This window comes from Oncorhynchus tshawytscha, linkage group LG01, assembly GCF_018296145.1.
Source record: "Oncorhynchus tshawytscha isolate Ot180627B linkage group LG01, Otsh_v2.0, whole genome shotgun sequence".
NCBI classification, from domain to species: domain Eukaryota; kingdom Metazoa; phylum Chordata; class Actinopteri; order Salmoniformes; family Salmonidae; genus Oncorhynchus; species Oncorhynchus tshawytscha.
The window spans coordinates 66,435,407-66,461,310 of record NC_056429.1 but is presented as its reverse complement, the minus strand read 5'-3'; the positions used below and the strand labels follow the sequence as shown (position 1 = coordinate 66,461,310).

Here is a 25,904-nt window from a genome sequence, read left to right as displayed (position 1 = left end):
TTTAATTGGTGAAGTTCGATTAACTAAGCAATGTTTAAGATAATTATTCAGTAACCCATGTCCCAATCTCAAAGAATGTAGTTTGATCCAATCAAAACATACCTATAGTAAATGTTGACTTTTTTAATTTGTAAAGTCTGATTAATTCAGGCTGTAATACACAATTGGTATATACAACCTGAAAGTAATGACTTCAAAATCATGTAAATGTTCCATACAAGCCAGAATGTTTAATAAAATTACATTTAAACTTACTCTACTGCTTGTCTGTTAAGTTTGTCTTTCAGTTGCTTAAACAATCTTTTTAGAGAGCCAGTTGGTATATGGTTCAGTTTGGCATAGAGGTAAAGTTAGGCAATGAAAATGGTATATTATGAATCAGGGGATGATGGAGGACATTGCACACTGTATTTTTGTTGTTGTTGAAGGCTTCAAATCTGAATATAAATAAATAAAAATCTCACAAAGGTGTGGATTGTTCTCCTACCTCCCGATTCAGAATATCATTTTCATTATCATGGCATGCTTGGTTCAACAGCTATTGACTAAATAAAATGTCAAATTCAATATAAACTATTTTTATCTCAGTGCCCGGAACTGAACAATATACCTTCCAGATCTTTAACAAGTTGGGTAAACAAAATTTTCCTTGGGATATTTTGTTTCAAATTTAGAGCAGCCAAAGAATAAACCACAGACAACTGGTAGAGTAATTTTAAATGTTATTTGTTCAACATTCTGGCTTGTAAGGAACACTTACATTAGTTTCAGGTTGTATATACCAATTAATTGTGTATTACAGCATACCTCATTTAGTGAATTCTTGAGTCCCTCAATATTGTTCTTCTTAGAAATGTTATGTTTTAATGTATGGTTTCAGTTCATTTCAAGACATGAAATATTTGGTGTAATTTCAAATACATTAGAGATGATGTACAAAGATCACAATTGATCAACTGAGTAACTACTTTCATTACAGGCTAAATGCATTGTGTCTGGCCAACCCCCAAATGGAAGAGACGATTGTGAGCATTTGTCCAACTTTAGTATAAGTGCTTTTAGTTCAGACAACATGTTTTCCCATTACACACCACAGTGACAGTGATATATCCATTCCATAATAATCCATCATTGTAGGAATTATGACCATCATACATTTACACCATGTTGTGACACAGCCCTGAGAATCAATGGTTCACATCAATTCAGCGTTCATAGTGCACTTCAGATATTGACTTCAGGGCCGGGGTAAGGTTCACCACCACACCAAAAATCAGAAGGTTGCGGTACTTCCATGAGCCAAACTTCCTTTTGCCCCTGAGCCTCAGCCTTTTTGTCCTCCGAGTCCGAGGCAGACTCCAGAACTTTGTAATAATGACAGTCTCTACCGTCATCTGGATCATATGGTGGTGCCAGAATATCGAGGAAAGCAGTGGGTCCATCGACTGCGTCGATTTGATGAAGGTTGTCTCGGTCAGGTGTCAAAATACACGGGCCACTCTCTTCTGTAAACTCACCGACCGACCGGAGTATTGACCTCCTCAGCGTATCTCTCTGGAAAGGTAGCAGGGGAGGCTTGAATTGCGTGTCACTGGCCACGTTAGTTGATTTGTCCAACCTGTCAAAACAGGTGATCCTGACCTTGCCATACATAACTTTTAACATGCCGTACATTCCCGGGTGGTCGTGCAAGGGGATGGAAGCACCGCTCTTCAGCAGAAACACCCCCATGCTGAATTGGTCTGTCTCGCATATGTGCATGTATGTGACCGGGGGGTTGTGTGGCAGAGGTGTAGACGCGCAGTCAACTTTCCTTGGAGCAATCTTCAGATCCGCAGCTCTGATTTCGGTCATGAGGGTTTGGAGTTTACCTTGATTATCCAGAAACGCTTTATCACCTACCAAAGATGGGTTTCTAAAAGTTACAAGGGCCTGTCTACCAATTTTCTGAACGAGGGAGGTCATGTTGTCGCGAGGCATCATTAAGCCCGTGAAGTACTGTTCTGTAATTCCACACTAGCCTCGCGCTTGCTAGCTAGCGTTTTGCAGGCTGGGCTTCAAGCACAGCTGCTGTTGATCCTGCCTGTCCCTCTCTCGGTGAGAATGATTGATTACACCCGGTGAAATATATATTCCAACTTCACATAAAAATAGAAAGTCGAATACAATTTTAAGTGAGGGGTACTCTGTATGACACAACATCAAATTTCTCTCCAACTCCCCATTTACGGATATCTTTCACACACGTCCGCAAAGGAAAACGCTTCAGTTCGTGACGCGGGGCATTGTGGGAAATGTGGTTTAATAATGTACTGTTGGTATTTATCTTCACCCAAACACATCGTTATTAGATAAAACATATAAAGCATATGAAATGTGTATAATATTTGTTATGATACTATGTTAAATTACAAGTCTTACATTTCATATCATTGTGAGAGATGATACACGTATTTATTTATGTACTACAATAACCAAAATACCATTCCTCACCTCCTTAAAGGGGAACAGCAGTGAGGTTGTTGACCTTTTCATACTTGAGTCTACTGATTCTGGACAATACAGAGCGCAGCAGTGTACTATGAGTAGGCCTACCATATAAGACTAAACTTGTTTATTATTCTATCAATTGAAAAAGCAGAGCAGCATTAGGTTTGAAATAATGGCAGGACTTTGAAAGAATAGTAGAATTTTCTCTGAAACATAAGAGAGTCTATCAATCTCACCAAGCAGCAAGCCCAATGCACATTTTAATTTGAGTCATTTAGCTGACACTGTTATCCAGAGCAACAAGAGTTAAGTGTCTTGCTCAAGGGTACAACTACAGATTTTTCACTGAGTCAGCTCAATGATTCGAACCAGCAACCTTTCGGTTATGCTCTAAACACACTTTACCACTAGGCTACTTGCCATCTCAATGTATGTTACGGCAGCCTAATATCCTTTAACAATTTGGCCACCAAAAAATAATGAATGAATCATGAGTGACCTGTCATATGGAAGCTATTAAGCATGTTATCTAAAAAGAGTGACAGATGGTTCCACATTTGGTAATCGTTCCTCATCACGTTGTTTTTCTGTTATTTTTTCCCCACAATTCTCCATCATCACACACACACACACACACACACACACACACACACACACACACACACACACACACACACACACACACACACACACACACACACACACACACACAAAGGATACACTCGTGCAGGAAATGACACCAACTCCCCTGTCCATTCCTTTGTTCCTCTTATTCTTGGCTCCCGGTAAAGTGTATTTCTGCTACAGATAATTTGAGGCATAGCCTAACCACATTTATAAATGTGTTTTGCAAACTTTATTAATTAGGTGGGTTCATGTGAGATACAACAGGATGGAAGCAGGTGGAAACTCTGGAGCTAAATTGAAAGTAAAGCTTAGCAAGAAGCATAGCTAAAGCAAGAGGACTCTGTCCTGCCTCCTTAATTCTATTGTGGTGCTTCTGTCGAAACAAAACAAACAAGATTTTTATCTGCAAGAAGCTGTTTATTTGTGGCCTTGGTTCACCAGCAAACCCCACAAACCACTTGTATATTTATCACTGTGTCTTAGAAATTCCTCGAGAGCAGCAGTAGTATCTTTCAAAACATCATGGAGTTTGTATGCTGCTGGGCCTGCAATGAGCTGTAGAGCACTCCTCCATTACTCAGGGAGTCAGCTTGATTTCTTGTGAAACAGCAGTATGGTAATAGGGCATTGTTGCAGTAAATTACATAGAGATATTTTGGGTTTGATCTTAAAACGGATATCCACTGTGCTTTGGAGCTAGGCAAGACAAGCCTATTCCCCCCCCCACATCGAATGCTACGCATGGCCAGTAAACAGGATTTATGTTTTCCAGAATCACTCTCAAGGTCATGATGGATATAATATGCTTAGAGTTGTCGGGTCTCTCAACCCAGAGTCATTGTGTGCTCTCCCGACACTCCGCTGGGTATTTGCAGGAAGCAAGGCTGTTGTACAGTCCCCCCCACATGCTATCTTATCCCTAGGGATCCATAAGGAGTGGCTAATGGCTAGCTAACACAGTCTTTTTTACATTTTATTTTTTACTTCTGCTTATAGCCATAATCTTTATTACTAAACAGTTGGTCCTCCCAACTAGAGTAACATCGGTTTTCTGTCTCCTGTCACCACACTTTATATGGAGCGTATCAATTGTGGATATACCAAATTAAAAACAACTAATTGATAACAAAATATTCTAGGGTAAAGGGTCCCATAATGTTGCATGCATATCATTCTGTCAACAGAAAAACATATAAAAAGTCATATTTGGCATCACTGATGTCGTTTCAAGTTTAAGAATCTAGCTCACTGGTTTCATAAAGCCACAATGTATTTACACAGCTTCCAAGGAAAACAAAGGTTCTGGCTGGAGCCTTTGATTCAAGCTGGCCTTTCAGGGATAAAAAGAGGAAGAGGAATAGAGAGAGGGTGGCGGGGAGAAGAGTGAGCTTAGGCATTGGCTTGCAAGTGCAGGACCTCATGGCCCCCATCCACTAACAGCCCATCCTCTCTGCTTGTTTCCTATCAACATAGGGTCCCTGCACTGTGAACAGGGGACTCAGAGGACTTGGGTTCTGTTGATAATGGGCCCTGTTTCTCCTTTGAGAAGTTTATTATCTCTGGCAGAGGAATCTTCAAACATTCTCTCTGGCCAGGCCTGGGCCCACTGACTTCATATGCTAGATTTCATATTGTCAGTTTGAGTTTGTGTTGCTGGGTGAAAAGTTATGATTTTACAGATAATTAATATCTTAACCAAGGTGGCTTTATGAATGCTATATTCAAGGAGCCATACAGTATAGATAAAATGATCAATACAGAGCCAAAGAGATACTGATTTAAATAGTTATGTGGCTGGGCACCCAAATTCAGGTCAACCTGTTGAGATTTGTTTATCTTCTCAAGGAACGATAAAAACATGCTACATGCAGTATTATTGCATTGTAATGCAGCTTTGTAAATCATAATGTATGGTGAGGTGTTGTCTATATCAAAGATGAAGATTCTAAAGCAGAGTGGAGGATGTTTGGATTATCACTTCCAAATGGACTACAAGTCGCAGCGGAGACGGGACATGTACACAATTCAAGTCCCAGTATAAAGCAGAGTAGAGTTGATGTCAACAGCAGGCTTACAAGACTGGTATACAAGACTGTAAAGGTCCAGTGATAAATGGTTATATATTATGGCACCACAACTTACTTTTGTCAAGCAATGTGCAGAAACATAACCTATTTATATCTTATTCCTGTCAATCAACATTATTTATCATTGGGAATGTTATTATTAGTTACAGTTAGCCAATGTGTTGGTACATCATTTGTGTGTGTGTGTGTGGGGGGGCATTATACAAAAATTTGCATTGTGGCATCACTGGTGTTTGGTAAGTAATCAGCCACCCGATGCATAGGGAAATATTGACATCAGCCAGGAAGCAACTGCATCCATGATGCAACAATTAACAAATGTCCACATCCTTTTAATGATAACACAAAGTGTCATTACTGCTTATCTCTACGAGATCAGTGTTGTGTATTGTGTTGAGAACAAACCTGTTTTGAGATGTAATTTTCCAAACAGTAGATTTCAATGGGAAATCCAGTGTGGAAGTCTAGGATGATAATATCATTCATTTATTCTACAGCAAGCCTACAGCAATCCACAAAGATCTCACTCTAAACTTCCTGCCTGGACAATTGCAAACTTTCTTTATCTTCACCATGATCCATCCTAGGGCTGACCCCATTTAGTCGACTGGTCGATTGTTTGGTCAATAGGCTGTTGGTCGACCGATCATTTTTTAAATTGAGAAGTTGCAAAAAAAATACAAGTTTTATGGCACATTTTGATTGACGCCTGTCTCAGTGGACTAATCCATTGCGGAGGCCACGGGGATGGCACACCAGTATCACCAGTAGTATATTTACTGTTAATTCATATAATTTCTCATCTATAATGTTTGTTTGGCTTCCGTCATTTCTGTTATTAATTAATTCAATATGTTATTATTACAGTGTTTTACAGTTCTTATTGTCAGAGTGGACACGTTGTTTGCAGAGCTCACAACCTAGGCTACGCTTGTGCGAAACAAGTTTGGGGCTATTTCATTCCATTTACGAGTTGTCAATTTATTCATTGTGTTTAGTTTGGAGTGATCCTGTCAATGTTGAGTAAGGAGGCACATCTAATTATGCATAGAAGTAGTTCTGATTGTCTTAACTCAACACCACTAATGAGCTGTGGAGCTTCTCAAAGTCATTTTTTCCTTCACCTCAAACAAATCAAATCAAACAGCAAGTGAACAAAGTCTGTTTTTATATCCATTGAGAACGACAATAGTTCCTCAATGTAACCTATTTGAAAAATCTTTCCAGCTCTATCCCTTTGATAACCACTTGGCATGAAAGGAAATAATATGTAATGCTCTGATCTGGTGGAAACATCATAAAATAGGCCTACCTGATTACTTCTTATCCCTTGCACAAATATAGCTGTGTCTGTCCAGAGCTTACTGGTGGCAGGAAACTGCTGTTTCCTGCTGGTCCAGAATATTTTATACAATGTTGTAAGTTTGTTAGCACAAGCTTTGGGCTGCACCAAGTTGATAGTTGATACAATGTTTCAAGTTTCTGCAGACAGGCCATGAGTAACCAATGTGATTCATTTTTATCTGGATATTTTCTACCTGCAGGCTGCAATGTTTTTATTTGTTGGCTTTATGTAGGCTATTTTGACTAGTTGGCGATGGCAATAGAAGTTACTTTTAGATTTGTATTATTTTCATTTAGATTTAGATATAATTTTTTATTAATCCCATGACAATGATTTTGAGATATGAAGACTTGATTATAAAATAAAATGTGCATATGAAAATCCTAACTGGCACACAGATCGGTAGAAATTGTAAGATAAATTGGCACTCCAAATGGAAAAGGTTTGCCGACCCCTGATGTAGCCTATAACCGGCAACTTCGGGAACATAAAGGCAGAATCTGTGAAGGCCAGCAGCAGCTGGCAGCTAGAGGAGGGTCAGGAACAGGTTTTTGTCTTCCAGTTAGGCTATCTTGATCTCTGGCTCCCTCTTGAGTCAATTGTGTGTTTTAATTATTGAATCACAGTGTGCTTAAAGCATCAGACAAGCTTAGTAGCCTACATATACTGTAGTTGATTTTATTAAAACACATAAGGTGTTTCTATATATGGAAAAATAAACATTTTAAAATCGAATTGGTCGGACTCTTGGTCGACCAGTATTGTTTTTAGTCAGGGACAGCCCTAATCCATCCACAACACTTTTGTTGATTATGAGATGTTTGAACTTGGTAACCTTTTCATAGGAACTGAGAGAAAGGAGAGGGGACTGTCTCACCCATTGCTACCCAGAGGTACAAGGCAGCCCCTCATAAGAGTCTCATTCAAAATGCAGTTTTGTTAATGGATCAACAATTATGCAGAATTCAAGGGTACATTTGGAGACAGTGTAGACAGAGATGAATCAAATAGCAAAAGTCTACAAAGGACTTGTCTACCATGCATCTGATTATGTTCTGGCAATGTTGGCAGTATTGCAATTACAGTGTAACAACTACAGTGCATGTTGTATTATTTTATGGGGGATGGATATATATTTTTCAGATATTATTATAATAATTTTTTACAGTCAGTAACACTTTATTTGGACAGTCCATCTGTAGATGCTCTACAGACTATCGGTAACATTTCAACTACACTGAACAAAAATATAAATGCAACATGTAAAGTGTTGGTCCCATGTTTTATGAGCTGAAATAAAAGATCCCAGAAATGTTCCTATACGCACAAAAAGCTTATTTCTGTTTACATCCCTGTTCGTGAGCATTCTCCTTTGCCAAGATAATTAATCCACCTGACAGGTGTGGCATATCAAGAAGCTGATTAAACAGCATGATCATTACACAGGTGCATCTTGTGCTGGGGACAATTAAAGGCCCATCTAAAATGTGCAGTTTTGTCACACAACACAATGCCACAGATGTCTAAAGTTTTGAGGAAGCAAGCAATTGGCATGCTGACTGCAGGAATGTCCACCAGAGCCATTGTCAGAGAATGTAATGTTAATTTGGCAGTACGTCCAACCGGCCTCATAACCGCAGACTGCGTGTGACCACACCATCCCACATCCAGCTTCTTCACCTGCGTGATCGTCTGAGACCAGCCACTCAGACAGCTGATGAAACTGTGGGTTTACACAACCTAAGAATTTCTACACAAACTGTCAGTAACTATCTCAGGGAAGCTTATCTGCGTGCTCGCCATCCTCATCAGGGTCTTGACTAGAGGTCGACCGATTATGATTTTTCAACGGCGATACCGATACCGATTACTGGAGGGGGGGGATCCGATACCGATTAATCGGCCGATTTTTTAATTTCTTTATTTGTAATAATGACAATTACAACAATACTGAATGAACACTTATTTTAACTTAATATAATACATCAATAAAATCAATTTAGCCTCAAATAAATAATGAAACATGTTCAATTTGGTTTAAATAATGCAAAAACAAAGTGTTGGAGAAGAAAGTAAAAGTGCAATATGTGCCATGTCAGAAAGCTAACGTTTAAGTTCCTTGCTCACAACATGAGAACATATGAAAGCTGGTGGTTCCTTTTAACATGAGTCTTCAATATTCTCAGGTAATACGTTTTAGGTTGTAGTTATTATAGGACTATTTCTTTCTATACGATTTCTATTTCATATACCTTTGACTATTGGATGAACTTATAGGCACTTAATATTGCCAGTGTAACAGTATAGCTTCCGTCCCTCTCCTCGCCCCTACCTGGGCTCGAACCAGGAACACATCGACAACAGCCACCCTCGAAGCAGCGTTACCCATGCAGAGCTAGGGGGAACAACTACTCCAAATCTCAGAGCGAGTGATGTTTGAAACGCTATGAGCGCGCACCCCGCTAACTAGCTAGCCATTTAACATCGGTTACACCAGCCTAATCTCGGGAGTTGATAGGATTGAATTCATAAACAGCGCAATGAGCTGCTGGCAAAACGCACGAAAGTGCTGTTTGAATGAATGCTTACGAGCCTGCTGGTGCCTACCGTCGCTTAGTCCGACTGCTCTATCAAATCATATACTTAATTATAACATAATAACACATAGAAATACGAGCCTTTGGTCATTAATATGGTTGAATCCGGAAACTATCATTTCGAAAACAAAACGTTTATTATTTCAGTGAAATACGGAACCGTTCGGTATTTTATCTAACGGGTGGCATCCATAAATCTAAATATTCCTGTTACATTGCACAACCTTCAATGTTAAGTCATAATTACGTAAAATTCTGGCAAATTAGTTCGCAATGAGCCAGGCGGCCCAAACTTTTGCATATACCCTGACTCTGGGTGCAATGAACGCAAGAGAAGTGACACAATTTCACCTGGTTAATATGGCCTGCTAACCTGGATTTCTTTTAGCTAAATATGCAGGTTTAAAAATATATACTTCTGTGTATTGATTTTAAGAAAGGCATTGATGTTTATGGTTAGGTACACGTTGGAGCAACGACAGTCCTTTCTCGCAAATGCGCACCGCATCGATTATATGCAACGCAGGACACACTAGATAAACTAGTAATATCATCAACCATGTGTAGTTATAACTAGTGATTATGATTGATTGATTGTGTTTTATAAGATAAGTTTAATGCTAGCTAGCAACTTACCTTGGCTTCTGACTGCATTCGCGTAACAGGCAGGCTCCTCGTGAGGCAGGTGGTTAGAGCGTTGGACTAGTTAACCGTAAGGTTGCAAGATTGAATCCCTGAGCTGACAAGGTAAAAATCTGTCATTCTGCCCCTGAACAAGGCAGTTAACCCACCGTTCCTAGGCCTTCATTGAAAATAAGAACGTGTTAACTGACTTGCCTAGTTAAATAAAAGTGCACATTTTTTATTATTTTTTAATCGGCCCTAATTAATTCGGCCATTCCGATTAATTGGGCGACCTCTAGTCTTGACCTGACTGCAGTTCGGCATCTTAACTGACTTCAGTGGGCAAATGCTCACCTTCAATGGGCACTGGAGAAGTGTGTTCTTCACAGATGAATCCTGGTTTCAATTATACCTGGCAGATGATGGTATGATTTGATTCATTAGGATCCCCATTAGCCGACGCCACTGGCGACAGCTAGTCTTACTGGTGTCCGATGCATAACGAAAAAGACATTACAGACAAAAGGCAATTTACATACATTTAAAAACATTAACATGTAGTGTGTGTGTGTATCAAGTAGGTGTATGGCGTCGTGTGGCGAGTGGTTTGCTGATGTCAACGTTATGAACAGAGTGCCCCATGGTGGAGGTGGGGTTATGGTATGGGCAGGCATAAGCTACGGACAATGAACACAATTTCATTTTATCAATTTGAATGCACAGAGATACGGTAACGAGATCTTGAGGTCCATTGTCATGCCTTTTATTCACCGCTATCACCTCATGTTTCAGCATGATAATGCACAGCCCCATGTCTTAAAGATCTATACAAAATTCCTGGAAGCTGAACATTTCCCAGTTCTTCCATGGCTTGCACACTCAGCAGACATGCTACCCATTGAGCACGTTTCGGATGCTCTGGATCGACGAGTACAACAGCGTGTTCCAGTTCCCGACAATATCCAGCAACGTCGCACAGCCATTGAAAAGGAGTGGGATAACATTCCATAGGCCACAATCAACAGCCTGATTAACTCTATAGCGAAAGAGATGTGGGGCGCTGCATGAGGCGCGCTGGTGGTCACGCCAGATACAGACTGGTTTTCTAATCCACACCCATACCATAAAAAAATAAAATGCATATCTGTACTCCCAGTCATGTAAATTCCATAGATTAAGCCCTAATGAAATCATTTTAACAGACTGATTTCCTTACATGAACTGTAACTCAGTAAAATCTTTGAAATTGTTGCATGTTGTTTATATTTTTTGTTCAGTGTAACTTTCTCTAACCCTAAACCTTACTATTATTATAAACCTACTCCTAGCAAGCAGTTGCTTATCAACAGATGGTCATACTATCAACAAACTATATAGAGCATCTACAGACAGAAAATCCAGTCTATCCAAATAGTGACACATTATTATATCTGTAGCAGTTTGAGACACTGAGTGGCCATCAGTGAGTATTGCACTTTTTTTGTGGCACGTGTGTGTTATAGGCTACAGTATTATATATTCCCAAATAAGTTCTGATAAATTGACATCAAGGTCTAATTCATTAATTTCATGTTTTAAATGAATTATTAAATAAGTTAGTGACCACTCACTACCTTTGGTCAAGTCACCGGATATGAAAGGGCACTAGATAAAGGGCTGACGTCAAATGAACAGAACTCTGACGCACTGTTAAAGTGAGATGAGAGCAACCCATTCATTCTCAAAAAGACAAGCCTGTCCTCTCCATTGTCAAACCTACTCACAAATATGCATGACAGATTAAGGATTTCAATGTCCACTATACACATTTGTGAATAATCAAACTTTAAGTTAAGTACTTCACTAATGTAGAGTAATATGGTGTTTGAAGTACAGTAGAAGTAGCTTAATATACAACCATCAATAATGCTCGAGTCTCTAAATGTCACAAAAGATGACTGAAAAGACAGCAATAAATACACACTACAAAAAATTGTTGTTCTCTCCATGCACATATGCACACAGGTTATTATTTTTACATTTGGATTTGAATAATGAAACAAAAAATTAGTTTTTTGGTATTTTGTTTTTTACTCATGTCACACAGGCCAGCAAGTTTAAACAAAAGTAGTATAATTGTTCACAGTATTGCATTTTGCACAGTGTTATACAGACTACAGTGTTTCAAGTGAAGGCACAAAACAAGAGGTTATTCTTGCAAATAAACCCCACCTACAAACATAAACCAGGGAGACTAAACTTGTAGATATAAGAGTAACACATAATTAAACTAACTTTATCTCTGGTCACATCAACACCTTAATCCTCCTCTCTCTTTCTGATTGTCCAGTGTTAACAATGTCCTGATGAAACCCATAAGCCCCAAAGTGCTCTTTTGCTCAATTATGCAACTCTCTGCTACCATTAAAATATACCTCGCTCCGCTACAAAACTACAAGTTACATCATTTTAACACATTGTATTTGCTATATAAAGGAGCATGCTCTCACAAAAGCTATGCACCTCATGCATCTAATTCCAATTTCTTCCACAATGCAAAGACAGACAAAGGTAGTGAACTGAATACCTGCGACAAAAACGTACTTGAAGCACACACATAAAATCATTAAAATCTGATTCAAAGTACTGTATAAGCATTCCGTTAACCACTTTTGGTAACAGGGCCCTCTATGCATTGTATAGTCGTGGCCAAAAGTTTTGAGAATGACACAAATATCAATTTACACAAAGTTTGCTGCTTCACTGTCTTTAGATATTTTTGTCAGATGTTACTATGGAATACTGAAGTATAATTACAAGCGTTTCATAAGTGTCAAAGGCTTTTATTGACAATTACATGAAGTTGAAGCAAAAAGTGAATATTTACAGTGTTGACCCTTCTTTTTTAAGACCTCTGCAATCCGCCCTGGCATGCTGTCAATTAACTTCTGTGCCACATCCTGACTGATGGCAACCCATTCTTGCATAATCAATGCTTGGAGTTTGTCAGAATTTGTGGGGTTTTGTTTGTCCACCCACCTCTTGAGGATTCACCAAAGTTCTCAATGGGATTAAGGTCTGGGGAGTTTCCTGGCCATGGACCCAAAATATCGATGTTTTGTTCCCCGAGCCACTTAGTTATCACTTTTCCCTTATGGCAAGGTACTCCATCATGCTGGAAAAGGCATTGTTCGTCACCAAACTGTTCCTGGATGGTTGGGAGAAGTTGATCTCGGAGGATGTGTTGGTACCATTCTTTATTCATGGCTGTGTTCTTAGGCAAAATTGTGAGTGAGCCCACTCCCTTGGCTGAGAAGCAACCCCACACATGAATGGTCTCAGGATGCTTTACTGTTGGCATGACACAGGACTGATGGCAGCGCTCACCTCGTCTTCTCCGGACAAGCTTTTTTTCCGGGTGCCCAAAACAATCGGAAAGGAGATTCATCAGAGAAAATGACTTTACCACAGTCCGCAGCAGTCCAATCCCTGTACCTTTTACAGAATATCAGTCTGTCCCTGATGTATTTCCTGGAGAGAAGTGGCTTCTTTTGCTGCCCTTCTTGACACCAGGCCACCCCCCAAAAGTCTTCACCTCACTGTGCGTGCAGATGCACTCACACCTGCCTGCTGCCATTCCTGAGCAAGCTCTGTACTGGTGGTGCCCCAATCCCGCAGCTGAATCAACTATAGGAGACAGTCCTGGCGCTTGCTGGACTTTCTTGGGTACCCTGAAGTCTTCTTCACAACAATTGAACCGCTCTCCTTGAAGTTCTTGATGATCCGATAAACGGTTGATTTAGGTGCAATCTTACTGACAGCAATATCCTTGCCTGTGAAGCCCTTTTTGTGCAAAGCAATGATGACTGCACGCGTTTCCTTGCAGGTAAGCATGGTTGACAGAGGAAGAACAATGATTCCAAGCACCACCCTCCTTTTGAAGTTTCCAGTCTGTTATTCGAACTCAATCAGCATGACAGAGTGATGTCCAGCCTTGTCAACACTCACACCTGTGATAACGAGAGAATCACTGACATGATGTCAGCTGGTCCTTTTGTGGCAGGGCTGAAATACAGTGGAAATGTTTTTTGGTGATTCAGTTCATTTGCATGGCAAAGAGGGACTTAGCAATTACTTGCAATTCATCTGATCACTCTTCATAACATTCTGGAGTATATGCAAATTGCCATCATACAAACTGTGGCAACAGACTGAAAATTAATATTTGTGTCATTCAAAACGTTTGGCCACAACTGTAGACAATTAACATATTAGGCTTTGATCTTGTCCCATCGACATCCCCATGATCCATGAAAACTTCCCGTGAGAAAGGCTGTTTGGTCACGGTTTCATTATGAAATGTCAGAAAAATAACCAAATAAAAAGTTATACTTAGCCACAAAGCACAGTATTGTTCAACATTCAATATCAATGCCAGAAGCGGACTTGGTCTACATAAGGGTTGGTGACAATTCTATTTAAATTTCAGTCAATTCAGGAGTTCTGCTTTAGAAATCCAATTATTTTCCTGAATTTTAACTTGTAATTGACTTCAACCCTGGTCTATACAGCAGCACCATGTAAATAAATAACTATAAAAAGATTGGGTATATTCATTTGTTTGCTACATTGCCTTAATTTCATAAAACTACATTTCACTTTGAGACATACAGTAGCTCTATACAAAATATCAATCAACACCAATAACAAAACATACAGTTACAACAAATACCAAAAGAGACATTTGTTTTATATTGATTTCCATTCGAATACATTCTCATGGTTTGATGGAGTGGATTGACTTGTAAACATAGATACATCACCACAGCAAATAAGGATGCACAATTTCATTCAAATTTACCCCCACGTTTCGCTACATTCACAGAGTTTCCATTTCTTTTTACCAGAGAAAGGATGACCCATCACACATACATTTAAATGAAAGGACATATCTGTTATCTGTGCTTGTTAGGCCTTGAAAAAAATTACGTGTTTTGGTTAAAAATCACAGCCTTTGATTCAAAGTATGCATCTCTGTACATTAAAAAAGAGGAATGTGACATGGAACCTTAAAGCCCGTTATGAAATATGACATAGCAAGCATGATGAGCCTGTTCTTGATGACCACAGCTTTAGGCTATGTGCTTGACAGATACAGCTGAATGCTCAGGATACCAGAATGTTTTTATTTCATAGATTTCTATTGCAAATCACTACTGTTCCTCAGCTTTTGCAAAGCTAGGCCTACTGTATATGATTTGTTAATACTTAAATTACACTAGTATTATGATTATGTGCAGAAGCGCAATATAGACCTGAATACCAGGGCTGGAATAAAATACTTAGCTTTGTATTAGCTGTTCTGCGCTCCTAGAGGCAGTGCAGTCAAAAAACAAAACAAAAATGATTAATATATATATATATATATATATATATATATACATACACACACACACACTGCTCAAAAAAATAAAGGGAACACAAACAACACAATGTAACTCCAAGTCAATCACACTTCTGTGAAATCAAACTGTCCACGTAGGAAGCAACACTGATTGACAATAAATTTCACATGCTGTTGTGCAAATGGAATAGAAAACAGGTGGAAATTATAGGCAATTAGCAAGACACCCCCAATAAAGGAGTGGTTCTGCAGGTGGTGACCACAGACCACTTCTCAGTTCCTATGCTTCCTTGCTGATGTTTTGGTCACTTTTGAATGCTGGCGGTGCTTTCACTCTAGTGGTAGCATGAGACGGAGTCTACAACCCACACAAGTGGATCAGGTAGTGCAGCTCATCCAGGATGGCACATCAATGCGAGCTGTGGCAAGAAGGTTTGCTGTGTCTGTCAGCGTAGTGTCCAGAGCATGGAGACGCTACCAGGAGACAGGCCAGTACATCAGGAGACGTGGAGGAGGCCAACAACCCAGCAGCAGGACCGCTACCTCCGCCTTTGTGCAAGGAGGAGCAGGAGGAGCACTGCCAGAGCCCTGCAAAATGACCTCCAGCAGGCCACAAATGTGCATGTGTCTGCTCAAACGGTCAGAAACAGACTCCATGAGGGTGGTATGAGGGCCCGACGTCCACAGGTGGGGGTTGTGCTTACAGCCCAACACCGTGCAGGACGTTTGGCATTTGCCAGAGAACACCAAGATCGGCAAATTCGCCACTGGCGCCCTGTGCTCTTCACAGATGAAAGCAGGTTCACACTGAGCACGTGACAGACGTGACAGAGTCTGGAGACGCCGTGGAGAACGTTCTGCTGCCTGCAACATCCTCCAGCATGACCGGTTTGGCTGTGGGTCAGTCATGTTGTGGGGTTGCATTTCTTTGAGGGGCCGCACAGCCCTCCATGTGCTCGCCAGAGGTAGCCTGACTGCCATTAGGTACCGAGATGAGATCCTCAGACCCCTTGTGAGGCCATATGCTGGTGCGGTTGGCCCTGGGTTCCTCCTAATGCAAGACAATGCTAGACCTCATGTGGCTGGAGTGTGTCAGCAGTTCCTGCAAGAGGAAGGCATCGATGCTATGGACTGGCCCGCCCGTTCCCCAGACCTGAATCCAATTGAGAACATCTGGGACATCATGTGTCGCTCCATCCACCAACGCCACGTTGCACTAGAGACTGTCCAGGAGTTGGCGGATGCTTTAGTCCAGGTCTGGGAGGAGACCGCCACCTCATCAGGAGCATGTGTTGTAGGGAGGTCATACAGGCACGTGGAGGCCACACACACTACTGAGCCTCATTTTGACTTGTTTTAAGGACATTAGATCAAAGTTGGATCAGCCTGTAGTGTGGTTTTCCACTTTAATTTTGAGTGTCACTCCAAATCCAGACCTCCATGGGTTGATGAATTTGATTTCCATTGATAATTTTTGTGTGATTTTGTGGTCAGCACATTCAACTATGTAAAAAAAAAGTATTTAATAAGAATATTTCATTCATTCAGATCTAGGATGTGTTATTTTAGTGTTCCCTTTATTTACACGTTCAAAAGTTTGGGGTCACTTAGAAATGTCCTTACTTTTTTAGAGAAAAGCACATTTTTTGCCCATTAGAATAACATCAAATTGATCAGAAATACAGTGTATTTGTAGCTGGAAATGGCACATTTTTTATGGAATATTTACATAGGCCCATTATCAGCAACCAATACTCCTGTGTTCCAATGGCAAATTATGTTAGCTAACCCAAGTTTATAATTTTAAAAGGCTAATTGATCGTTAGAAAACCCATTTGCAATTATGTTAGCACAGCTAAAAACTGTTGTCCTTATTAAATAAGCAATAAGACTGGCCTTCTTTAGACTAGTTGAGTATCTGGAGTATCAGCATTTGTGGGTTCGATTACATGCTCAAAATGGCCAGAAACAAAGAACTTTCTTCTGAAACTCGTCAGTCTATTCTTGTTCTATTACATGCGAGAAATTGCCAAAAAACTGAAGATCTCGTACAACGCTTGTGTACTACTCCCTTCACAGGACAGCGCAAACTGGCCCTAACCAGAATAGAAAGAAGTGGGAGGCCCCGGTGCACAACTGAGCAAGAGGACAAGTACATTAGAGTGTCTAGTTTGAGAAACAGATGCCTCACAAGTCCTCAACTGGCAGCTCCATTAAATAGTACCCGCAAAACACCAGTCTCAACGTCAACAGTGAAGAGGCGACTCCGGGAAGCTGGCCTTCTAGGCAGAGTTCCTCTGTCCAGTGTCTGTGTTCTTTTGCCCATCTTAATCTTTTCTTTTTATTGGCCAGTCTGAGATATGGCTTTTTCTTTGCAACTCTGCATAGAAGGCCAGCATCCCGGAGTTGCATCTTCGACGTTGAGACTGGTGTTTTGCGGGTACTATCTAATGAGGCTGCCAGTTGAGGACTTGTGAGGCTTCAGTTTCTCAAACTAGACACTGTAATTTACTTGTCCTCTTGCTCAGTTGTGCACTGGGGCCTTCCACTCCTCTTTCCATTCTGGTTAGAGCCAGTCCCCCCCTCTCCCCCCCAGAGGAAGGTAGTATATCTTTCACACACACACACACTACAAGGTTGGAATAATACTGTGAAAATTATGAAAGAGCTGTTTGAAAAGGTTGCATGAACTTTCAGCTCGTTTTGCATGGGTGGAGTTTGGCCTACCAGGCGGTATAAGTTAATAGACCGATAACAAAGAGTTTCAAACCTCTCTGCCAATAACATCTAGTTTTCAGGTTACATATCCCTTCCATTCGGCTTCTCCCATTATCCCATTAGGTCCTTCACTCAGACCAGACAGTTTTAGCAAAAGTCTTACTTATAAAATGGCTTTTTGCTCAGAAGCAATTTGTTAGTTTTTTTTACCATTTTAATTGAAAACAGTCACATTGACGTACTTAATCGTAACTGATAGATGATTTGATATTGAGATAAAAAAATGTCTGCATTTGACCTTGAGTTTAAACCCCCCAAAGGAAGTTGCCGCCACTATATCGACGTAATCTCCTGTCCTAGAAAGGAAATACCCATTAGGTTCCTCCGAAGAATGACAAAATATATCTAGATTTTTTTTAAACTATTAACTATTTTTTAACTATTCAAAAGATTAGCCAGCTGGCTCTATGGCTGGTTCTGGACCTGGATTTGTCATAAGCAATGATTTATGGAAAACTTTGCCACAGACGGAAACCACTGGCCTATTTTTGACTTCACCATCTATTGTTATCTCCAAAGTTTTGTCATCTTCCATAATTTGCGTCCGTGAATCCGCGATAGAAAGAATAAGACGAAGCACTGCTAATATGTATAAATATGGAAAGATAGCCGATATGCGTTTTTCTACATTGTAATAGACACGGTGCAACCTTTAGTAGGAACTTTAGGCTGCTAGCAGGCTTCAGTACAGCAAAGCAGTGTCAGCCCATGCTCATAAAGTGAAGTGATAGGCTACAATGACTTTGCTCATGCACACCGCAAATGACATGAAACTATAAATTCCTTTAATTTTATTTTGCGGGTGCCTTTTCATTATCTGGATAGTAATTGTGGTTTATTATGCTATTATATCACGCAATTATACCATTTATAAAATGGTCCAATTTTAAATACAGACTAGCTAAAAAATATATTTAAAAAAAGTGAAAATGTATGAATTATCCAATGGATTATGATAGTTTTCTGGTAAAAAAAAAAGTGTAGGTGTAAAAACATTTGTACCCCTATTTAAATTTGCTCAATGGCTCAGCCAGCCAATTGGACACAATACTGTTTAGCTCATCACAGTCACAAAGAGGAATAACTTTGCAGCTGTTTCTGATTAATAAAAATAAAATAAATGTTTTTATTGTCACATACACCAGATAGGTGCAGTGTGTTGTTTTACAGGGTCAGTCATAGTAGTACGGTGCCCCTGGAGCAAATTAGGGTTAAGTGCCTTGTTCAAGGGCACAGACAGGTTTTTCACATGGCCGGCTCGGGTATTCGAACCAGCGACCTTTTGGTTCTGGCCAAAGCTCTAAACAATGCCATGCTAGTGGGTGGTAACATTCAAATAAAACCCAGCCCCGAAACATAGGCTGAAAATAATTTGTATGTCATATCACAGGAAGAGATACCACATTCACAAAGATTTGCAAGAAGTGGGAAGTTTGGATGTGTTACTTAAAGCCCAAATATATCGTACTTTGACTAATATGACGACTTATTGACTTAACTTGTTGTGCAACATCTTGAGTAAGCTCTGGCCATCTTTCACCTCAAAAGTGGATTTCTACTGGAGTGGACATTTAACAATTCCACCATCTAGTTTTTTTTTGTATACAATTCTGTATTTTATTAGATCTACACCCATCAATAATATGATTTAATAGTAATTAAAACACCAATGAGGATCAGAAATACCTATCCATCAAGTTACTACAGTACTTCCAAAATTGAAACTAGGACAGTAGCAACCTCTAGGACAGAATGGAGCAAAAACTAGCATACACATGGCCATAAAGCATCCCCTGCTCAGTATTATCTATACATTCAGTAAATACTTATCATATATACATTCATTTGTCGGGCCCTGGTCAGGTTACCTAGTCCTCAAATCCAGCTGATCTGCGGCGCTGGGTCCAGGCTTCATCCCTGCGGTCAGGTCTGAAGTAGCCAGAGTTACCCACTCTCTCACTAGGGCCTTTGGGGAACGCCCGTCCTAACTGGGAGGGGTGCGTTCTACCCTCCTGGGGACAGGACTGTGACAGCTGATAACCTGCTGACCTAGAATTAGGGGACAGTGCAACAAACCTCAGACACAAAACCAATGCTTCAACAGGCAGCAGGTAACGATGACAGACTCAGGATTAGTGGAGAAGATAAAACTCAGAATCATTACTAATGAATGAGGACACAAAATCTCATTTGCGACAAGGGATCCCTATGTATAATTTATATGTAACCATGTCCTAACCTTTGAAACTGGAAACTCAGCATTGTAATCAAAGTGAGACACTAAGGCACAGCCCAAAGCTCAAGGGCCCAACTATGGAAAACGTAGATCATGTATATCAACAGTAAAAAAATGAGGTTCACAAACTCGCCTGCTTTTGGTTATTCTATGAGGTCCATTTTCAGCTGTCTGGTGCTGCAGGGGAGATGAAAAGATGTCAGCTATTTATACTGTTTACACCAAAACTCAAAAGCTGATATTGTCCAGTTCTGGAATGTTTGGAAGGTTATCATGTTTCCCTTTTCTACATAAATACGGAGGAAGAAAACATATCTGCATAGGCTTCCTCTCAACTCCACAACTGAATCTGGGAGGCCAGTTACGATCGGCAGGTCTCACGAGGGTTCAAATGTGTAACAATTATGATATTCTCTAATCTCTCCCTAACTGTCTTTCCGTTGCCATCTAAAAACAAGTAAGAGCAGCTGCCAGAAAATACTTTGAAAAGGAATCTGTCATTGTAAACACATTGCTGTCAGTAGTAGGAAACAGGCTTGATATTGTACAGTACCATGTAATCGGTGTAGGTTGGTGGACTGGGTGAGCTCTGATAGTACTCCAGTAGCCTCTCAGCCAGGGCGATGCGTTTGAGCAGGTTCTCAATGAAACGTTGGATCCGAACTTTACCACATATCTCATGCTGGGCTGCAGCCTCCAGAAAATTCTGAATGGTGATGACTTCTCTGGAAGAAAAAAGAAAAGAAAAAAAAACAGAGATACAATTTCAAGACTTGGGGGGGACAATGGGGGGCGTATCTAGTAACATGCTAAAGAATATTGCTACTGACAAAATTACAATAACTCCATTAGCAACAGCAACAATCTAAGGAGTTACCAGATTAGTGTACTGTCTGCCATTTGACCTCATGATTATGATTTTGACTAACAATACCGTAAGGAAATGTTAAGACTGAGTTACTGGCTCAGACACTACTCACTGTTCTCTCCTCTCCAGCTCGTACTCTGACTCGTTCAGCTGCTCCTTTAGTGTGGCGATCACCATCACGGCCATGTCCACCTGGTGGCTCAGCGCCCTCTCCCGCTCCTGAACCTCCTGCCTCTCCTGGGCCAGGTGCTGGGAGTGGGCACGCTCACACAGCAGCTCTGTGTCCGTCTGGGCCAGCTCCGTGCTGACCCTGTGCAGCCTCCTCTGCATGGTGCTGTCCGCTGCCAGCAGGACCTTGGCAAGCCTGCGCCTGACCGACACCTCCCCAGCACAGACACTCCACTCTGGGGACACCGCCTCAGGCTTGCTGCTTGGGTCTGGAGGGTTGTCAAATGGAAATGGGATATGATCTGTCCCAGGGCTGGACTTGTGGAATTTTAAATCATCTTTACGGGCCTCTTCTTCAGTTTGTATCTCCTCCGCTGCCTGCGTCCCCACACTATGCATACGACACCTCTCGATGCAGCTAGTGACCTCTCGTGTGTCACTCAGGGAGCGCACATGCAGGACTCTCTCTGGGTGAGAGTGCCCCCTGCGGGTCGGGAGGCTCAGCTCGTGCATGGTGTGGTAGTAGCTGTGACTGTATTCCAGGTGGTCTCTCAAGGTGGCCAGGCTATTGAACCTCTCACGCTCCCCACACCGAGGGCACCTAAATGGGAGCTGGGAGTCCGCAGATGCCCCACAAGCCTGCCCATTCTCAGTGATGAGAGAGGTCCTCCTGGCGCATACCTTCGCCTGCATTTCACCTACAACCTGGAAGCTAAACACACAATGGTTACAGTCAGCTGATATATGACTGATATTCGTAATCCAACTACAGTAGACTTACGACGCATAGTGGTTAGAGCATATGACTAGTAACTGAAAGGTTGCAAGATCGAATCCCCGAGCTGATAAGGTAAAAATCTGTTGTTCTGCCCCTGAACAAGGTAGTTAACCCACTGTTCATAGGCTGTCATTGAAAATAAGAATGTATTCTTAACTGGACTTGCCTAGTTAAATAAAGGTCAAATAAAAAAATAAAAAATGACAAGACTGATATCTCATGCATATATTACTGCAATTGATTAATATTCAACAATAGGTTATTAAATCAAGCATGCATTTGTTTAAATCAAAACCAATTGGCTGTTTCAATGATTCAATATGTCACCTTACTGACAACTAAGGTTGCAAAAGCCTACCTTCGTAAAACGAAGTGGCCTGCAGATCCTTACCAACAACCAGCCAACAATAGATGAATATGGCAATATGGTTGACGGCAGAATCATGTAAATACAATTAAAGTATTTAGCTAAGCGATGGCACATGAGGGCTCTCGATATTAACAGCTTGTTGTAAATGTAACAGGTCATTTTTAAAAGGCTAACTATTAGCTAACGCTGCTAGAATTTCTTCCTACCCCATGCATGGCTCATCACCACTAACGTTAGCTAGCTAGTTAGCCAGGCTGCTGCTCCCAATACACAGCTCCATGGTGTTTTATATTACACCATGATCTATTTCGAGCTACTGATGCATGTAATCTCGCATAAATATATAGTTTACCTGTATTTGCATGATGATGTCATGCAAAATAGCAAGAATTCCCCACACAAATTTCCTGCGTAGGGTTGTGAAAATGTTAGTCAGCTGAGAGCAATGAACACAGCCTCCCCTACTGTAGGCCTACCTGGGAATGGTTATGTATAAGCTAGTGACGATGAGCAACCAAATATCAATGGAATGTTGCTAATTCAGTAAAATAGCTACAATATCGCGTTTACTGGCTACCAATTCGAACCAGAACAGTGTCTTCATTGGGCAGCGTTGCACATGATGGCATAACTATTCTTCGCCGTCAAATACATTTTTGAATGGAATTTAAAATAGTCATAATTTCCAACTAAATTAATAAGAAATTATGTGTTATTAACTGTCAGGGAAATTATGTGTTATTAACTGTCAGGCCGTTAAAATCGTATTTTTTTCATTGAACTCCATAATGTGCATCTCACACAGTGGTGAGGAGGAGTCTTTCGTGTCCGGAAGCGACCCTTAATTTTCTGGATTCCGACAGTGCGGAAGAGGCAAAGGAAGTGGCCCAACTCGACGGAAAATCTGTTTCCCTCCAGCAGGTGGCGTTTTTTGTTTTTACCTCTCAAGGAAGGATAGAAGTTTCGTAACGCTTTAGGTTGTTTAAAAAAATATATACAGTGGGGCAAAAAAGTATTTAGTCAGCCACCAATTGTGCAAGTTCTCCCACTTAAAAATATAAGAGAGGCCTGTAATTTTCATCACAGGTACACTTCAACTATGACAGACAAAATGAGAAGAAAAAAATTCCAGAAAATCACATTGTAGGATTTTTAATGAATTTATTTGCAAATTATGGTGGAAAATAAGTATTTGGTCACCTACAAACAAGCAAGATTTCTGGCTCTCACAGACCTGTAACTTCTTATTTAATTAAGAGGCTCCTCTGTCCTCCACTTGTTACCTTTACTAATGGCACCTCTTTGAACTTGTTATCAGTATAAAAGACACCTGTCCACAACCTCAAACAGTTACACTCCAAACTCCACTATGGCCAAGACCAAAGAGCTGTCAAAGGACACCAGAAACAAAATTGTAGACCTGCACCGGGCTGGGAAGACTGAATCTGCAATAGGTAAGCAGCTTGGTTTGAAGAAATCAACTGTGGGAGCAATTATTAGGAAATGGAAGACATACAAGACCACGGATAATCTCCCTCGATCTGGGGCTCCACGCAAGATCTCACTCCGTGGGGTCAAAATGATCACAAGAACAGTGAGCAAAAATCCCAGAACCACACGGGGGGACCTAGTGAGTGACCTGCAGAGAGCTGGGACCAAAGTAACAAAGCCTACCATCAGTAACACACTACGCCGCCAGGGACTCAAATCCTGCAGTGCCAGACGTGTCCCCCTGCTTAAGCCAGTACATGTCCAGGCCCATCTGAAGTTTGCTAGAGAGCATTTGGATGATCCAGAAGAAGATTGGGATAATGTCATATGGTCAGATCAAACCAAAATATAACTTTTTGGTAAAAACTCAACTCGTCGTGTTTGGAGGACAAAGAATGCTGAGTTGCATCCAAAGAACACCATACCTACTGTGAAGCATAGTGGTGGAAACATCATGCTTTGGGGCTGTTTTTCTGCAAAGGGACCAGGACGACTGATCCGTGTAAAGGAAAGAATGAATGGGGCCATGTATCGTGAGATTTTGAGTGAAAACCTCATTCCATCAGCAAGGGCATTGAAGAAGAAACGTGTCTGGGTCTTTCAGCATGACAATGATCCCAAACACACCGCCCGGGCAACGAAGGAGTGGCTTCGTAAGAAGCATTTCAAGGTCCTGGAGTGGCCTAGCCAGTCTCCAGATCTAAACCCCTTAGAAAATGGGAGGGAGTTGAAAGTCTGTGTTGCCCAGCAACAGCCCCAAAACATCACTGCTCTAGAGGAGATCTGCATGGAGGAATGGGCCAAAATACCAGCAACAGTGTGTGAAAACCTTGTGAAGACTTACCAAAAACATTTGACCTCTGTCATTGCCAATAAAAGGTATATAACAAAGTATTGAGATAAACTTTTGTTACTGACCAAATACTTATTTTCCACCATAATTTGCAAATAAATTCATTAAAAATTTGATTTTCTGGATTTTGTCATAGTTGAAGTGTACCTATGATGAAAATTACAGGCCTCTCTCATCTTTTTAAGTGGGAGAACTTAAAATACTAAATACTTTTTTGCCCCACTGTATATATATATTTTTTTATTAACAACAAATCAATACATAAAGCACATGAGGGAATACAAGCATACATATATTACAAACAATGGACAATCAAGCTAGGGGGTACAATATCACATTACAATTACACAAGGACCTTATTAAGGGACATACATATACTTACAATTCTAACAGCTTTTTTGTTAGTAGAGCATTTAACCGTCTTAAAATACAGTTCAATTTCTTTTTGTAGTGTACGAAAATGTGGTTTCTGTTTGTAAATTTACATTAGTGTAAAAGAAATTTGGCCAAAAGAATAATGAAATTAATTACATAAAAATGTTTCAGCTTATTTCTATTGTATGTAAAGAATCCAAACAGTACATCTCTCCACAATCGTGTAAAATCTTCATAAATGTGTTCAATTTTAAACCTACTGATGTCTTGCCACAGTTTTCTTACATGCATACAATGCCAAAAAAGATGCAACACTATTTCTGGGCGGTCATTACAAAAGGAGCAATTTGAGTTGATGTTTTCCTTATTAAACTTCTTCATATAGTGGTTGGCAGGATAATATTTATGAATCATTTTAAAGGAAACGTCCTTAATTCTGTTAACAAGTAGGTACAGTGGGGCAAAAAAGTATTTAGTCAGCCACCAATTGTGCAAGTTCTCCCACTTAAAAAGATGAGAGAGGCCTGTTTTAATTTTTTTATTTCACCTTTATTTAACCAGGTACGCTAGTTGAGAACAAGTTCTCATTTACAACTGCGACCTGGCCAAGATAAAGCATAGCAGTGTGAACAGACAACACAGAGTTACACATGGAGTAAACAATTAACAAGTCAGTAGAAAAAGAAAAAAAATCAAATAAGAAAAAAGAAAAAAAAGAGTCTATATACATTGTGTGCAAAAGGCATGAGGAGGTAGGTGAATAATTACAATTTAGCAGATTAACACTGGAGTGATAAATGATCAGATGGTCATGTGCAGGAAGATATACTGGTG

General features: G+C 40.5%; 2 protein-coding genes across 3 annotated transcripts; both read right to left on the bottom strand.

The window, feature by feature from the left end:
* Positions 1 to 1,036: 1,036 nt before the first annotated feature.
* LOC112255237 (2-aminoethanethiol dioxygenase) lies at positions 1,037 to 2,269 on the bottom strand. The gene has a single exon (XM_024428278.1). It carries the CDS (start codon positions 1,981 to 1,983, stop codon positions 1,225 to 1,227), a length of 759 nt encoding a protein of 252 aa, XP_024284046.1. The 5' UTR covers positions 1,984 to 2,269; the 3' UTR covers positions 1,037 to 1,224.
* Positions 2,270 to 19,501: 17,232 nt separating this feature from the next.
* On the bottom strand, positions 19,502 to 23,190 carry LOC112255220 (protein ZNF365). 2 transcript variants are annotated; one of them, XM_024428271.2, is made up of 5 exons: positions 22,828 to 23,190; positions 21,148 to 21,915; positions 20,721 to 20,892; positions 20,301 to 20,344; positions 19,502 to 19,980 (listed from the first exon to the last, which is right to left on the bottom strand). In XM_024428271.2, the coding sequence occupies exons 2-5, from the start codon at positions 21,894 to 21,896 to the stop codon at positions 19,800 to 19,802; spliced, it is 1,146 nt and encodes a 381-aa protein (XP_024284039.1). In that variant the 5' UTR covers positions 21,897 to 21,915; positions 22,828 to 23,190; the 3' UTR covers positions 19,502 to 19,799. The 2 variants fall into 2 exon arrangements, with proteins under 2 accessions (XP_024284039.1, XP_024284031.1); XM_024428263.2 differs by having other exon boundaries at positions 22,704 to 23,189.
* Between the last annotated feature and the right edge of the window lie 2,714 nt (positions 23,191 to 25,904).